The 17,370-nt window shown below is 42.8% G+C and overlaps 1 protein-coding gene across 1 annotated transcript in view; it reads left to right on the top strand.

Moving 5' to 3' along the window:
• The window catches only part of NUFIP1 (nuclear FMR1 interacting protein 1), a 333,972-nt gene that overhangs the window by 168,194 nt on the left and 148,408 nt on the right, over positions 1-17,370 (top strand). The window contains exon 5 of the mRNA XM_085621822.1: positions 238-314. Within this exon, the coding sequence (XP_085477948.1) occupies positions 238-314 (77 nt within the window). The remainder of the gene's footprint in view (positions 1-237; positions 315-17,370) is intronic.

Here is a 17,370-nt window from a genome sequence, read left to right as displayed (position 1 = left end):
CCCATTAAAGCATTTTGTCCTAATGCTGGTAGTGAAGTTGTAAGTCTGCTGTAGATAGAGGTCTCATTTGCACCAATGAGGATGTATATATTTCCTCTACATTTAGGCTATAGCTGCATATCTTAGGGAATTATGTCTCCTCAAAGGAAAGATTGATTTGGAGGTAGGCAGGTAGGAGAGAAAATTGTGCTTTATGTGATTTTAGTGATTAGGTAAACAATATTTTGTTATTTCTAGACACATGCACCAGGTACCAAGAGGATCAAGCTGGATACTCCTGAAGACATTGCAAAATGGAGGGAAGAAAGAAAAAAGTAAGTCACTAATTGTCCACAGTGTCTTACTTGATTGGTAGACAAAACCTTACTGTATCCTGCTTATCCTTACCACAGTAATTCCTGTATATCATTATGAAAACGATTGCAAGTATATAGCTATAGTCCCTTCATATTCATGAGTGAGTACAGTATTAAGCTAGCAGTTTGTGAAGCAAAATGAGAGGCACGGGACTGTTGTAAATTGGTCACATTACAAAACAATGGGGCAACCCAGTGGGCTGTAGGACCTGGCTAATACTTGGTACAGAAAACAGTTGGTCCAAACTAGAATTATTCAAGTCAAGTATCACATAGTACCAGATATCACAAATTACAAAACTCTTTATAAGACTTGAGTATCAAATTTGTTAAAATAGGATATTCATTGATCACTTCTAGACACATTAATTCATGAGACGCAGATCCTCCACAGTGAGTGGAAATTCAGTGTAGATAAGAGTGCTTGTGAATGGATAAGAAGGGGATAAAAATTACAAGTGAGAATATATACTGTGTAAGCAATGATTTCAGGTAAAGACCGGCTTAGGATACTTTTTCTAATTGAATTAACCAGAAGTCATTAGATACACCATATGAACTCAAGCAGTTCAGGAAGGACCGCCTTACCTGGATGTTAAACCAATAGGTACAGGCAGCTTGATCCCACTGTGCCTCGAGACCCTCACGGGTAAAGCAGCCGCGCTTTACATATCCTCATTGATTGTAAACTGGGATGCTCTCCTATGTTTTTTTTTTTTTATGTTGGAACCTTTTATTTCTTCAATCAGAAATACTTTGGATATCTCTGCATCCCTGTTTTTTTTGTATGATGATATACAAAGATATTTGTATACACTGATGATATTCTTTTATGTCTTTCCAATCTGGACAAATCTATACATGCTTTTCTAGCAGAGGTTCAATTTTTGAAATTTTTAGGGTACAAACTAATTTCAGATAAATCTGAAATACTACCCTTTAAGTACTGTACTAAAGAATCCCTCAGATGTTTTAAAAGTCAATTTAAATAAAATTAAATATTTGGGTTTATGGTTTCTAATTCAATACAAAATACCATTAACATTAATTTTTAGACTGTCAGAGAAATTTAAAAATGAATGTTTAAATTGGAAACCTATGTTTTTATCCTGGAGGGGTAGACTTAGTTCCATTAAAATGATTCCTTCTCATTTCGTGGAGTATTTAATTTCTATAATTCCAGTTCAGATACCAAAGATTGATTCTAAACATATTGGAACAGTTTTATTGCATTTTTTATGGAAGAACAAGAAACCTAGATTTGCTTTCTCACGTTTAAACGTAGGTAAACAGAAAGAAGGTGTTTATTTCCTGAAATCTTGCACTACTTTTTGTCTGAAACAGATTGCACATTAAATTACTTTTGATGAAGCGTTGCTCAAGTCTATATGTCTTAATGTGGAAAGTTTGTTCACCTCTCCCTTTTCTTGAGAAGAATTGTTATCATTTTCGACCAGACATGCTGCAGCTTCCTCACCCATTAACTATTTTTTGTATTGGTTGTTGAAACCTAAGCATATGCACAAGACAGATTCTAATAATTCCTCATTTCGGTACAATATTGGTATTACATTTCATGATAGAATTGTTTTTTGGGAATCCTGGAAAGAATGGGGCTTACATTGGGTTAGCCAAATATTCAATGGTGATGTTGTATTACCCTTTCATGAAATGTGTTCTCTCTTTAATCTGCCTTGTCCCTTTATTACTAAATATACTCTATTATCAGATAAGATTCCAAGTATGTTTTTGCAGTCAGATAATGACAATACGTCCTGTCTCAGCTAAAACAGAATGATATCTTTGTTCAGACTCCATTCTAAAGCTGCATCATTATATAGTTCTTTCTCGCATTTTAATGATATTAGACTTAAATCTGTTATTGAATGGCAATGGAGACAGATTCAAATGTCATACGGTCTGTCACCAAGTGGAAAAAAAAATGTTCTAAATTCATACGTCATCTAGAGGAGTTAATACTACGCAAAAAAAGTTTCTTTATAACCGCAAGCTTGTTACACCTGTCTCACTAATGAAATGGAAATTAGTGTCCCAGGACAAATGTTAGGCCTGTGATGCATACCATGCTGACTTAATGCAAATGGTTTTTACTTGTCCGCATATAGAACATTTTTCACTTTTCCTTATAGCATATCACATATATTTCTAGGACGTGTTTCCTTGGTTTTGGACTTTTTACCTCGTATGGTTAAATCAATAGATCTTTTAATCGTTTTAACATTTAATCAAATTAGTTCTAACTGAAAACATTTGTGATAATGTTTCCTTTAGAGCCTGGTAGAATGCGGTCTGTCTTCATCATACATTAGATAGAGCATATGTCACTCCTGTTGCCTATTTAAAAAAAGAGCACAGGTGTGCTTCCCTTTAACAATTTTTCCTTAGCAAAGCTAGCATTCATAGTAAAGGTATAGAAAGCTCTGCTGACGAAATGATGAAGCCTCAATTATTTACTTGGAATATCTATTTTATATTGTTTATATATAATGTTGTCATATTACCTATATTTGCCTGCAACATAAGGTAAAGGTTTTATTCTCTGAATTTTCTCTTTCTTTAATTAATTCAATTCTTTCCATTTTTAAATAATTTGTATATATGCCCTTTTTCTTCTTTCTTTTCTTTTTTTTTTGCAGAGTTTTATATATCGTGAGCTTGACCCGAATCCAATCGGGTATCAGACCGCTTTACATAGCACCAGTTACGTTACATGAGGACACACATTCCTTTTTTGTTAGGCACGGGGAGATTAAGTGATTTGCCCAGAATCACAGGATGTTCAGCGTCATTACCGAGACTCGAACCCAGGTCCGAAGTCGAGCGCCCTAGCCGTTAGGGCAACTCATCTCTCTTTCTTATTACTTTACAGTATGCGTTATTAAATTAGCTCCTTTTTAGGTCTCGCCTGGCGTAAGACTGCGCAGACATGCGCAGTCTCGCTGGTGAGATTTAATGTTTTAGGGTAGATTTCTCTAGTGGGCTTTGAACCCCGCCCCTCGTTTCCATTGGCTGGCATCACCGTTTATGCTAAACGGTGGCCAGCCATTGGAAAAGAGCATCTAGTGACGTACACTTCTCTGTTTTAGAGCCGTCCCAGTTGGACTGGCTGCCCCGACTTACTGCTGGCGTAAAAGGTTTTGTTATCTTTATGGGGCTAAATACATGGCCCCATAAAGATGAGAAACCAGTCATTTGAGCCAGTCCAATTGGGACGGCTCGCGAGCCAGTCCAACTGGGACGGCTCTAAAAGAGTGAAGCAGTGAAGTCGTGTTTGCCCGTTTGTCGCTCGACAGAGTGAAGTCGTGTTTGCTCGTGCCTGTTTGTCGCTGGACATGGAGAGTCAGGTAGTTTCTCGATGGAGTTGAACTGCTTGTATCTGACAAAGTAAGGATGTCTCTGTTTCTGGGAGAAGGTGAGCGGTACCTGTCTGGTGCTGGGTGGAGGGAAGCATGCTTGTATCTGACAGAGTGAGGCGGTCTCTGATTCAGGCAGGAGGCGCGCGGTACCTGTTTGTTTTTGGGTGGAGGGAAGCGGTACCTGTCTGTTGCTAGGTGGAGGGGAGCTGCTGCTGTAGCTCTGGTCGTTGCTGTCCGAGTCTTGTGGCATGCCTCTCAAAGGAGCTGTTGCGTTTCAATGGCTGGAAAAACGGAATTGTAACCGCCGTTTTAGTACGGTCACATTCCCAGATCTACGCAGCAGTCCCTTTTTTGTTTTAATGACAGATGCCTGTAACGGTAGGCAAAGCCGGCAAACGAAAGCAGAGGACGGTACGGAGCGCCTAGTGGCCCAGAAAGGTTTGAGGGCGTTTACTTTCCCTCGCCGGTACCAAAGTCAGTGTGCCGGTGCCCACGTTTCGCGCTTCTTGCCACGGACCCACGTGCCGGGCTGCCTGACTACAGCGGTGTCTCTGTCCGCAGCACTCCGACCACGTCTCTTTCAGCAGGCAGCGGTCTCTCCACCACGACAGACTACCCTCTGCCTCTGCTCTTGCCCCTAATCACCCCTGCCGGTCTCCGCACACCGCCGTCTCTCCCTGGACTCTCCGTGAGCCGTCGTGGTCTTCTCAACCCTGCTAACTCTACCCTTCTCTGCTCTCTGACTCCCCGGTGCCTCCTTCTACACCTGTCTAGCTCTGCCCTTTTTAGACCCCTTAATCTCCCACTCTGTCTTTGGACTGACTGTCCCTCTGGCTTTTTCTTACCCTCCCTGACTCTGTCCTTCTCTGTCCCCGCTCTGCCAGCGGTCGTCTAATTACCCCCTGCCTCCTTCTACCTCTCTCTGACTCTGTCCTTCTGTCCTCTTACTCTCCCCGCTCTGTCTGTGGTTCTCAACTGCCCCTCTTTCTCTGCCCTGCGCTCTTACTCACGCTGCTCTCTCTCTGCCCTCTCTGCCCTCTCACTCTCCCAGCTCTGTCTCTGGGCTGACTGCCCCTCTCCCTCCTCCTGCCACTCTGACTCTGCCCCGCTGCTCTCTCTGCCTCCCAGGCTCTCTGCGTGCTTACTCTCGCTGCTCTGACTGCCCCTCTGTCTCTGCCCTTCTCTGCCCTCTCACTCTTCTAGCTCTGTCTCTGGTCCGACTGCCCCTCTCCCTCCTCCTACCACTCTCTGACTCTTCCCCGCAGTTCTCACTGCCTCCCAGGCTCTCCCTATCTGCCGTCGATATCTCACTTTGTTTTGGTGACATCTTTCGCTATGCTTGGGGGCCGCTGTGGTTTCTGGTAAAGCGGCGCCGAGAACCATGAAACTGGAAGTCACGTGGGTTGGAAACTTTCCGCACTGAAAGAAAACAAGCATTGAAAATGCAATAGGCCTCGCCTTTTATTAAGTTAAAGCCATTTGCTTTGCTATATAATACCATTAGCAAAGCAAATGGCTTTAACTTAATAAAAGGCGAGGCCTATTGCATTTTCAATGCTTGTTCATATAGATATCATTCCTTCTATCAAATTACCTTATACTTTTTTCTGATTGGTTTGTCACTTGAAAATATTTTATTATATGAACTATAACTGTCATAGTTATTAGTGTAGCTTTGTTACACCCCATATTACATTTGTAAGCGCTTTATTTATTCCATGTTATTGTTCAAAAAAGCATCTTTAAAACTCAATGAGTGGGGCCCCATCAGCCAGGTTTGAGCTGAAGATCCTCTCTCCCTTAGACTACAGGAGGACAGTATCCACCACAGCATTGTGTCTGATACTGGGTGTTTCTTAGCTCAAGAAGGTACAGTAATGTAACATATTTCCTTCCCTGCTAAACACCCCCTCTGCAAGGATATTGGAAAGGAGTTGAAGACTCACAATTTACAGAACATTTTCATATCATTAGGCACCAACCCTTAATCTGTCTGCCTCGCTTTACCATTTTTAAGGACATGCCTTGGGCTTGCATACCTCTATCAGCACTCTTGCTATCTAGTTTAGTCAATGCTCAATATATGCCCCTAGTTGCATGCATACCTTATTGATGAGCTTGGATTGGTGAAGAGATACTAAATGAGCTAAATACAAATGCTAGTCAAGGTGGCATCAGACTGTTAAGAGAGAATGACATGGGCATATTGTGGTATAGAACACGAATAGTAAAGAAATGATAGGCATGGTGGTGCCAGTGGAAATAGGCTGCTGTTATGTGGTGACATAGGACTAGTTGTTGTTTGCTCACAACACTAATCTTAACTGTACAAAGACATGAGCGGCATATGTTTTACAAGCCAGTACTCTGCTGTGCTAATTATTTGACTTTTTTTTTTAATCAAAATTGTTCACAGCTGTTATTCTCTCATATTATTCTTTCTTCAAAAATGATGTTTGCAATCTCAAATTGAATAGTCAGGCAGGCTGTGCAGGAATATCATGACCCCCACCAACTTGCTTCTTGTGATAACTGAAAAGAAATAGGCCAAAGCATTGACCCTGAGTCATGTCAAGGAGACTGCTGTCACGCTAAAGAACATCGTGCTACACAACAACTTACAGAGCAACACTGGATGTTTTCCATGGCAACACAAGGACAATACATTAAACATAATGGATGTAGTACAATGATAAAGCCTTTCAGCATATCTCTCAGCCTTTGATAAATATGTTTTAGATTAACCTTATTGCGTTAACACTTCTGCTTCAGCGTATACAAGAGATTCACCAGACATAGCAGCAGACACTTAGTAAATAGAAATAAAAAATCCAAATGGTCCATTTTGATTTAAAGCATGCCACTTGTTAGTTTCTTCTTTGGCTCAGACAAATGCTGTTACATGCCGAAATACAAAAATCATACCATTGTGAGAAAAATACTGCTCAAGGCTGCTCCACTTGAATAAAATATCTTTTTGCGAGATTGACTTTCATTTGGCTGAGACCATCTACACTTTATCTACCTACCACCCATGGAGCATCAGTACAGACTAGTGGCTATGAGTCAGGTTTGTGTCACAAAATCTTTGTATGGAGCAAACCAGCTTGGGTATATGGGATTCTCTAATGGAGCAGAATGAGCACAAAACTAACCGACCTTGCATGCAGGGAGATGAGATCAGGGATGCTTTTTGCAAGGCAGCAGCACCACTGTTTCTGCAATCTTCTAAACAAAGAACGCTTATGCATTCAAAGCGTTCCTGGTCTAAATTGCTGTTGGTAGTTATATATGCCCGGCTTAGCATCCTTAGCGCACCCCAAACAGATTTTGGTGCACAAAGTGAGCCTGCATGGCTGCAAGGGCAACTGCACACAAGGACTTCGATTCACCAAATCGCCAGTGGCAGCAAAACTGATATCAAGACCCCTCTGTGACATCAGAGGGTAGTCCACCTCTAGACCACCACCAGCCTCTTAGTTGCTGCAGAGGATCCATGAGAGAAAGCAGTATGAACAGCAGAAAGATTCACAGGGCTATTACAACCCTTTTACTTTCTTTTACTGCTTCTGCCTTGATCAACTCAAACCGGACTAGCAATAGCATAACTAGGGCACAATCAAATTCCCAAAGGAATAAATAATTAAAGGACAAACCAGGCAACTGGCTTTTGCATTTCTTTTAGCTAATGGCATGCCTCAAGATACATGCACATGAATGGTCGGCAATCTTGTAATCTGTGTTTATTTAACTTAAAAAATCCACAATAGCTGCCAATGTGCGTGCATGCATTATCATGAATGTGTCTTGTCCCGAGAAGGCCAGCTTTAATTCAGCGTTCTAAATGGGCATATGGCAAGGTTAGAACAATAAATGAGTCATTAAAAAAATGAAAACAAAAAAATGCGAAGAGCAAATAAGGAAGAGAGTAGTCCTGCAGCACTTTTCTGCTGCCAGGCCCTTGTAAAAAACAAATATATCTATATATATCTCATCATACCAACTTTCACCTCGATCTCAGAGGGTGGGACGTAATTTCTGCTACACGTCTACAAAGCAATTGGAGCACTCGCGAGGTTCATGAAAGCTCTTTTATTGCCAGCAGACGCGTTTTGGTGTGTATCCCCTTTCTCAATGCCGATAAAGCTTACTTCAGGGTACGCCATGTTTGGTTGGATACTTATTCTATGTCCGCCTTTGCCATTGGTGTATTCTTGGGCAATAGAATTGCTGTTTTTGTTCAGACTGCTTATTTTCTTTTTAGTGGTCCACATGCCATTACAACATCGTATCACCATACAGGATTTAAAATCGTTGTGGACATCAATTGTCCCATATGTTGATCCCTTCCTCAATGGACAAACAATGGGGATACGATGCCTCACAGTCTTTACTGGTGATTGCCACGCAGTTTTTCCCATTCCACATGTTTAACAACCAAGCAATAATGTGCCAATGCATCCCTCGCCATAGCCGTCGGATTTCACACACAGTTCCTCCTGCAGGCATCGGCTCAATAGCCAAACGTCCCTGAGTTTGAGTAACACAACTCCTCTGTGGTGGATGGGAGAGTCGTGTCGGGCGCGTTTCAGGAGATCGAATTAACATCACCATACCAACTCCCACCTCGATCTCTGAAATCCGGATGGGTGCTTTATCCATGGGATGAGGGTGGGACCTCATTTCTGCTACACAGTGTCTTAGTGTGGAGCACATGCAGGATTCATGAAAGCTCTTTTCCATTCCCACCAAACGATTTTCGCGTGTATTGCCTTTCTCAAAACTGAAAAAGCTTATTTCAAGGTACGCCACGTTTGGTTGGATACTTATTCTATTCCTGCCTTTGGCATTGGTGTATTTTTGGCCAATAGGATTGCTGTTATTGTCCAGACTGCTTAATTCCTTTTTGCTGCTGATATGCTGTTACAACATCGCATCACCATACAGGTTTTAAAATCATTGTTGGCAACAATTAATTGTATCTATCTATCTATCTATCTATCTATCTATCTATCTATCTATCTATCTATCTATCTATCTATCTATCTATCTATCTATCTATCTATCTATCTATCTATCTATCTATCTTCAATTTATGAGAACTCCCTTCCTTCCGACCACTTCCACAAGGCGGGGTCGGTGCCGACAGGCGGGCGCTGGACCCGCTATTACATTTGCACATCCTTACGTCTCTCGTCCATAAGGCAAAGTCGCACTCAGGATTTAGTTGGAAAATAAAGTTTTATTGACTGATGCATTTCAACCCAACGGTCTTTGTCAAAGTCACTCCGTAACCCCGAAGTGGCTGTGTTTAAATCCATTCTCAGGGTCAAAAAAGACATAGAAAACATATGCAAGTGTTGGGGTCTTCATACGTGTGAGAATAGACTCCGGTCATGTGAAAACCATTTTACATCTCTCTCAATGCTTAATTCAACGACTCTAAAAAATAAGTATAAAACAATAGTGCATATTAAATGTCATTTTCAGGGGTGCCACAACAACACATGAAGTGGTTACCAGCCTGACCTCGCGCTGCCATCACGAGTCAGCAAAATGAAACAAAAGTGCTAAATCACACTACCAGCCCCGCATCCCGTTGTCACTGCGTGAGCAAAATTACATTTAAATGTAACTTTAATTCAAAAAATTGAAAGCTAGTGCTTCTGAAAAGCTGCCCTTGTTATCTATAACGCATGTATGTTGCACATGACTGAGCTGAAGGCAATGGCTGCTATCTTATGCGATAGAAGGTTAGTGCCTATGTATTGAAGATGCGCCCCCGCCCCCTGCTAGCTATGACAGCCTGCCCTGTGGCGCTATTCTTGTAGGGTGTATTTTGCCCTGTGGCACTGTGCTCCTACCGGCCATTGTGCACTCGTCTAGTGACCCCTTCCAATATAAAGAAGGAGAAACCTCACATATAAACAAATGGAGAATGCACTTACAAAAACCACACTAAAATAAACCAACCCTAGGTGCTATAAAAAGAGAGGTGTGTGAATTTAAAGCACTCTTTGTCAAAGCAGCCGCTTAGAGGGAGTGAGATCCAAATTTGTAAGTAACGGAGCAGATACAGGTGGAGCATCTAAAAAGAAAGGAAAGTAATAGAAAAAGAAACTGAGTAAAGTCCCTGAAACATATATGTATATACAGTGTCCAAAATTCATGGAAGGGCACCAAAGGTATATGATATCTTCTCTACCCTAGATGCACATGGAGGTCCTCCTAATGGTTGAGGTCTCCCAGGATCTTGCTCTGTAGGCGGATAATATACTCAGATTCCAGTCGTCGCAGGCTGCGTTCCTGATCTCTTCCTCGGGCTTGGGTTGGGATCCTGTCAATACCAAAATAACACATCTTAGAACTGATCTCAGTAATATTCCTGTGCTCCAAATCGCAGTGGTTGGCCACTGTGTAAGTCAGGTTCCTATTTCTAATGGCACGCAGGTGTTACAAAATTTGTTTCTTCACTGGGAAGATTGTGCTTCCAACGTAGCGCAAACCACACATGCAGGTCAAGACATAAACAACAAAGACTGTGTTACAGTTGATAAAGTTACGTATTTTTTCACTTTTACCTGTTGGCAGATTGTATTTCTTAACATTACAGCTCTGCTACAGGCCTTGCATCGGCCACACTTGTGGAAACCCGGGAGGTCCCTCAACCAAGTTCCCTGGGTTCTGCTACCCCGTGTCAGGTGACTGTGTACAAGTGTGTCCTGCAGTGAATCACATTTCTGATATGTGATATGTGGTCTCGGGCTGACCAGCTTGCCTATTTCCACATCATTCCTGACTAGATGCCAGTGTCTGCGTACTATTCTTTGAAATGCCTGTGAAGCGTTATTGAAGGTAGTTATCAGTCTCACCTCTTGTTTAGTCTTATCCTTTGTCTTAGGGACCAGGAGGCTATTCCTATCCCTTGCTGACGCCTTCTCTACTGCTATTCTGATTTGTTTTGCCCGTGTAGACCTGTCTTGAACCGACCCAGCATGTTCTTCTGTTCCTTAACATAAGCCTCCATGGAACTACAATTCCGCTTTGCCCTGAGGAGCTCACCATAAGGGATGCTCTCCTTCAATCCATCTTGGTGGTGACTCCGCGCATGCAGTAAGCTGTTCCCCGCAGTTACCTTTCTGAACAAACTTGTCTGTAAAACGTCATCATTAACCTCAACCAGGACGTCAAGGAATTCAATCTTGAAGCGTGAATCTTACTGGTGAACCTGAGATTTAAAGTGTTGTCAGATAAACCTGTGATAAAATCGTGTAGCAAATCCTGTGGACCATCCCATATCAGAAAAATATCGTCAATGTAGCGGGTCCACAGGATAAGGTTATCCATGTAAGGTTCGTTGTCCCTGGGCCATAGGTGCTCCACCTCCCACCACCCCATAAATATACAGGCGTAGCTGGGAGCAAAGCAACTTCCCATCGTGGTCCCTGTGTATTACTTATACCATTTATCCTCAAAAAGGAAACCGTTATTGTGTACACAGAATTGTAGCATGTCTAACAATAACATAGTGTGATCATACATAGAGAGGGGCCTATCTCGGAAGAAATATTTGCACACCTCTAGTACCAGACTGTGTTCAATACAAGTATACAGGGACACTACATTCACTTTAGCCAGAATATAGGATTCCCTTTATTTTTTAAAGGAAATCCATGGTGTCTCTGCAAAAAGAGGGCATATTGGCACAGGTGGTAATCCAAGTAAATGGAGGAGTTCTCCAAAAGGCTCTGGTTGGCCGAAATTATAGGTCTGCCCGGCAGTTCTGTTGCATGTGTGTGTACCTTTTGGGAGCATATAAAATACCGGGATGACAGGTTTCTTCACCAGAAGAAAGAGAAACTCATTTTGACTCAAAATGCTCTGCCCATGCCATACATCCAGCAATTTGTGGTACTCCAATATGGTCTTGTTATACTCCATTCAGCGAGACCTCTGATAGTTCCCTGAGTACTCTGACATCTGGCCTCCATCCTGTATTTGTTAATATCCCAAAGGACGACATTGCCCCCTTGTCCAAGGCCTTTATTACAAAAGTGCCTGCTTTTCGGAGGGACTGTAGCCTCACCCTTTGTGCTTGTGTCAAGTTTGTCGCAAACTGTTACTCTGCTTCTTCTGCAGTTCCATCAGATCGAGCAGTACTGTCTCGTGGTATGCGTCAAAACAATCATGTAAGGTTACAGGGTTAAACTTGGGTCTGGGCTTGAAATCATTCCCAGACCTACGATCTGTTATAATATCCATGCTAGCCAGTAGTTCCCGGTCCGTCACCCAGTCCCTCGTGCTCAACTCTTATCTCTCTGAGTGTGGCAAGTGTCTCAATGTCACCAATGGAAAGTGGTTCTGCTGTAGGGTCTGCAGAAGTAGCTGGTTGGGTCTCAGGGGGAACGCCCCTGCTCGGTTTGAGAGTGTGTACTTTCAACAGCTTTAGCTTCCTGATAAACAGGAAAATGTCAATGCGAGCTCTGGGATAGTCAAAATTCGCAGTGGGGCAGAAAGATAACCCTAGTTCCAAGACTGAGCGTTCATCAGAGGTAATGTTAAGAGAGGAAAGGTTAATAATAGAAAAGTTATGTTGCTCACCCATTACTTGTTTAGCTTAGATCGCCGTGTGCCTCTCCCATGCGGCGTCCCGTTGTCTCTCGCTTTCACCTCCTCTCCTGAACTTTCTCTTTCTGGTTCGCTGCCTCCTCCTTTTCCTCTTCCCCGGGGTGTTTTCTTTTTCCCACTCAGGCTCTGCTATAAAAAACGGTACTCCATGAGCGTCGTGAATGGTCCCCGATCCGACCCAGATGCCCCTTGATGTTCATCCAGGTCTGAAGGTTTATCAGAGCTTGACTCCGAGGTTTCAGACTCATGTATGCGCACTCTCTCAGTTCTTATAAAATCCTTTCTAGCTCAGTCGTACTTTCGGCAGAATGTGAGAATCCAGCCCTGCGCATAGTCATTCCTGTCTCTGATGAACTTCCAGCGTTTCTTCGATTTGATGCCTTCTTCGTATTTCGTCAGTCTTACATCCATTTCCTTTAGGAAGTTTGTCACCTCATCCTGGGATGCATGCTTCTCCAGGGTCTCTCGTAATGTTTTGAATTTCCTCTCCAGCCTATTCTAATTCAAGTGCCGCATACTTGGACAACAGACCCAACATCTGTTTGCAAGTGGCCGCCATCAGCAATGACCATTCCTCTAGAAGCCTGGGACTTGGGTTCTGGTAGGTCGGGGTTATTAAAATTGGTAGCCCCCTTGGGACGCGCCCTTCCGCGATATACTTGTTGAGGGAGATTACCTCCCAGCTCCTATTGATTTCGTTTTTATACAGCTTTTCCAGCCTGTATAAATCAGGGATATGGTTCCCCCGCCTTCTGCAGAGCCTCCTCCCATCGCATTACGGTTAACTTCACCGCCTGCTTCAGTGAAAAGCGTTTTGGCTACGTCCAGCCTTTTATGAATCGCCTCACACATGGTTATCACTCCTCAGTTTGGTACGCTACTGCAGTGCTGAAGACCACACACCTAATCATTCTTTCCTATACAAATCCTCCTCCTCTGCACTCGCACCCAAACACCGCTGTGCTGGGTAGAGGTGAGAGCACCCCTGCCGTTCTTGGTTATTCAATGAGACTCGCTGGTCGCTGTGAGACTCGCTCCGGGATAGAAAGCCCAGCAGCAGTCAGCACCGTTAGGAGCTAACTCCTGCCAGCCGCCCCTGAATCCCTTTCTTGACGTTACCAGACAACTGTCCCAATTCTGTAGGTCACCTGGAAATTCCTCAAGCAGTGGCAGGAGTCGGGAAAGTAGAAACTCAATTTACGAGAACTCCCAGCCTTCCAGCAGGTGGGGTTGGTGCCGACTGGCGGGCGCTGCACCCGCTATTACATTTGCAGATCTTTATGTCTCTCGTCCATAAGGCAAAGTCGCACTCAGGATTTAGCAGGAAAATAAAGTTTTATTGACTGACGCGTTTCAACCCAATGGTCTTTGTCAATGTCCCTCTGTAACCCGGAAGTGGCTGTGTTAAAATGCATTCTCAGGATCAAAATAGACATAGAAAACATATGCAAGTGTTGGAGTCTTGATACGTGTGAGAATTGACTCCGGTTATGTGAAAGACATTTTACATTTTTCTCAATGCTTAATTCAACGACTCTCAAAAATAAGTATAAAACAATAATGCATATTAAATGTCATTTTCAGGGATGCCACAATAACGCTTCAAGTGGTTACCAGTTTGACCTCTTGACTCAAAATGCCCTGCCCATGGCATACATCCAGCAATTTGTGGTACTCCAATATGGTCTTGTTATACGCCATTAAGCTAGACCTCAGATAGCTTCCTGAGTTCTCTAACTGACGTCTGGCCTCCGTCCTGTATTTGTTAATATCCCAAAGGACGACATTGCCCCCCTTGTCCGAGGGCTTTATTACAAAACTGTCTGCTTTTCGGAGGGACTGTAGTCCCACCCTTTGTGCTTGTGTCAAGTTTGTCGCAAACTGATTACTCTGCTTCTTCCACAGTTCCATCAGATCGAGCAGTACTGTCTCGTGGTATGTGTCAATACCATCATGTAAGTTTAAAGGGTTAAACTTGGATCTGGACTATGACAGCCTGCCCTGTGGCGCTATGTTTGTAGCTTGTATTTTGCACTGTGCTCCTACCGACCGGTTGTGCCATAGCTAGCAGGGTGCAAGAGGCACATCTTACATACATAGGCACTTGCCTTCTATAGCATACGATAGCAGCCATTGCCTTCAGCTCAGTCATGTCTAACATACATGCGTTATAGATAACAAGGGCAGCTTTTCAGAAGCACTAGCTTTCAATTTTTTGAATTAAAGTTAAATTTAAATTTAATTTTGCTCACACGCAGTGGCAGCGCGATGCGGTGCTGGTAGCGTGAATTAGCACTTGCGTTTCATTCTGCTGACTCGTGGTGGCAGCGCGAGGTCAAGCTGGTAACCACATGGTGTGTTATTGTGGCACCCCTGAAAATGACATTTAATATATTGTTTTATACTTATTTTTGAGTGTCGTTGAATTAAGCATTGAGAAAAATGTAAAATTATTTTCACATGACCGGAGTCTATTCTCACACGTATGAAGACTCCAAAACTTGCATATGTTTTCTATGTCTATTTTGACCCTGAGAATGCATTTAAACACAGCCACTTCCGGGTTACGGAGTGACTTTGAGAAAGACCTTTGGGTTGAAACGCGTCGGTCAATAAAACTTTATTTTCCTACTAAATCCTGAGTGCGACTTTGCCTTATGGATGAGAGACGTAAGGATGCGCAAATTTGTGTGTGTGTGTATGTATGTATATATATATATATATATATATATATATATATATATATGTGTATATATATATATCTTTTAGGGAGTGGGGACTGAGAACATTAGTGTCTGGTGGATGAGCAGTGAAAACAGGACACGAGGAGGCAGAGGAAAATGCGGGGTGTGGTTGTGAGGTCAAGGAAACCCATGCCCTGATGAATATAAAAAATAACCTAGCCCCATTAGATAAGCAGTGTGGGAAACCAGATCATTTACTCAAATTACCCTGGGCAGAACAAACATGAGAATAGGGAGGAAAACTATTGAATCGGGAGGTAGGTAGCAAAGCTATTCAGTCATGAACAAGCGGCTAACCTAAAGCCCACTTTAAGTGTGTGTTATGTAGAGGAAAAATAGATCTGTCTACACACAGCTAAGTCTGCAATAGAAACTTAAAAAGTTAAAGTGTGGTCCCCTTGGGAATCTTTGAGAGATGTGAATGTGCCCTCGTACTCAACAGAGTGTTTGTCCTTCTTGTGTTACCAGATCTCTCTTAATAACAATTAGAACATCGGAAATGTGAGCACTCCTTTGAAGACAATGGAGTGCTCCAAACTTCTAAAGGCTGGCAAAAGGAAATACCCAAGCAAAGTTGTCAGGCTTTACCACCACTCAACACCATTTATCATACTCTGGTTCACTGAAATCATTGCCTTGCAGTTCAAGAAGCTAGGTCACAAAAATGCAAGTGATGTGATGCCCCCTCTAGCATAATGTAGCTCCTGCAGCCCAACAACTCTAGCTTCTGGGAAGAAAAGCAAGCCCTACTTTGTGAAGAAGCAGTAATAGATGAACTGTAGATCCGGCTTAGAAATTTACTGTAACTTCTCCCAGTTGATCATAAATATCTGTCAGATTACTGCATATATAAAAATTATCTCCATTCCTTAGTATACAACTTCTGTGCTGGGGCCTGCTTAAACAAGAAGCTTAAGTATGAAAAGAGGTACAATGCCACCTTGTGCAAGGAAGCCACCAATAGCTGGCATCTCTGTGGGGACTGTGGGCACTACCTTCAAGCCAAATAGAACAGAGAACTGGGAGTGTACATCCTTTACTGAAAATAACAGGAACAATTAAAGTTCTGTAATAATAGGAATGGAGCTATATACATCCATAGGTTGGTACAGGAGGAGAGCTTTTTGAGTCGTCAATTTGAATATCAATACGCCTACATAATTGTTTTAGTTCTTAAGGTTCAGAAACACCATTTCTCTTCCTGTCACCTTCTTATCACAAAATAAAATTTGTAGCTAAAAACAAATCGTAGGTATCCTCCAACTGGTGTAGCCATACCGCATTGTGTATAATGTCACAAGGAGAACCCTCTGTGCCGGGACCAGGGTGAGTATACGTTATATGAACAGAGTCCACTGTGGGGCTCTTTGTGTCAAGCTGGAATCCCCTTATGTAATTCAGACGAAACCCACACTCAATGTATTAATTAGCAGCCTGATGGTAAGTTTAATTTGTTTGCATAAAACAGACAATGAAACTGAAATAATTTCTGTTGCTGGTGTGTGTTGCAAAGGACAGTGTGACTCATAAAAAGAGCATCAACATTCCAGTGTTTTTCCTTTTGCAGCTGTTGCTGTGAACAGAGGCCTCACAGAGCTGGGGGTGGGGGGAGGGGGTTTCAACCCCTCGGGCTCTGTGAGGTGTTTGTTTTACTGATTAGAACATTTTGCCCTTTACGGACAGAATGTTCTGATAGTGTTATAGCCTGCCCTAGCGGGGCTATACCGGCCGTTAAAGGCCCGCTCCCTTATTGAGCGGGCCTTAAATGAACGCTATAAGGCTATATGAGAGGTTCAACCTACCTGCTGTACAAAGAGGAAATACCTTTTCTGTGTCCAACCCTTCAATGGAATTCCACTTAGTCAAAGGTCTAAACATTTTGACTGTGAACCCTGACACTGTTTCTATCAGGCTTCCACAAAACTGTGGTCAGGAGTGACTTAGCTGCAATCCCCCCCCCCCCCCCGTGTTCGGGGGAAAGCGGAGAGATTGAGGGATGCCTGACAACTGCAAGTCTGTAGCGGCATGTCCTAACACGATGGGCTACTTTTTCATAGCCTTGTTTCGTAACCAAGTCCCACTGGGCAGTAGAGAGGATTTGTCTCCATTTTCCTCAGGATGTCAAACAAGGGCCCCAAGAAGAGGATCATGGTATCTGGGCACAATTTACAAACCAAAGTGTTAATTTACTCCAGTTGAATTCTCAAATATCCCAGGAGTACTCTTCGAATGCTGTACAAATGGTAGATTTACAGGATTACTCAC

This window comes from Triturus cristatus, chromosome 8 (assembly GCF_964204655.1).
Source record: "Triturus cristatus chromosome 8, aTriCri1.1, whole genome shotgun sequence".
In the NCBI taxonomy this organism is placed as follows: domain Eukaryota; kingdom Metazoa; phylum Chordata; class Amphibia; order Caudata; family Salamandridae; genus Triturus; species Triturus cristatus.
Note: the sequence above shows the minus strand (reverse complement) of the source record. Positions and strands in the feature narration are given on the sequence as shown.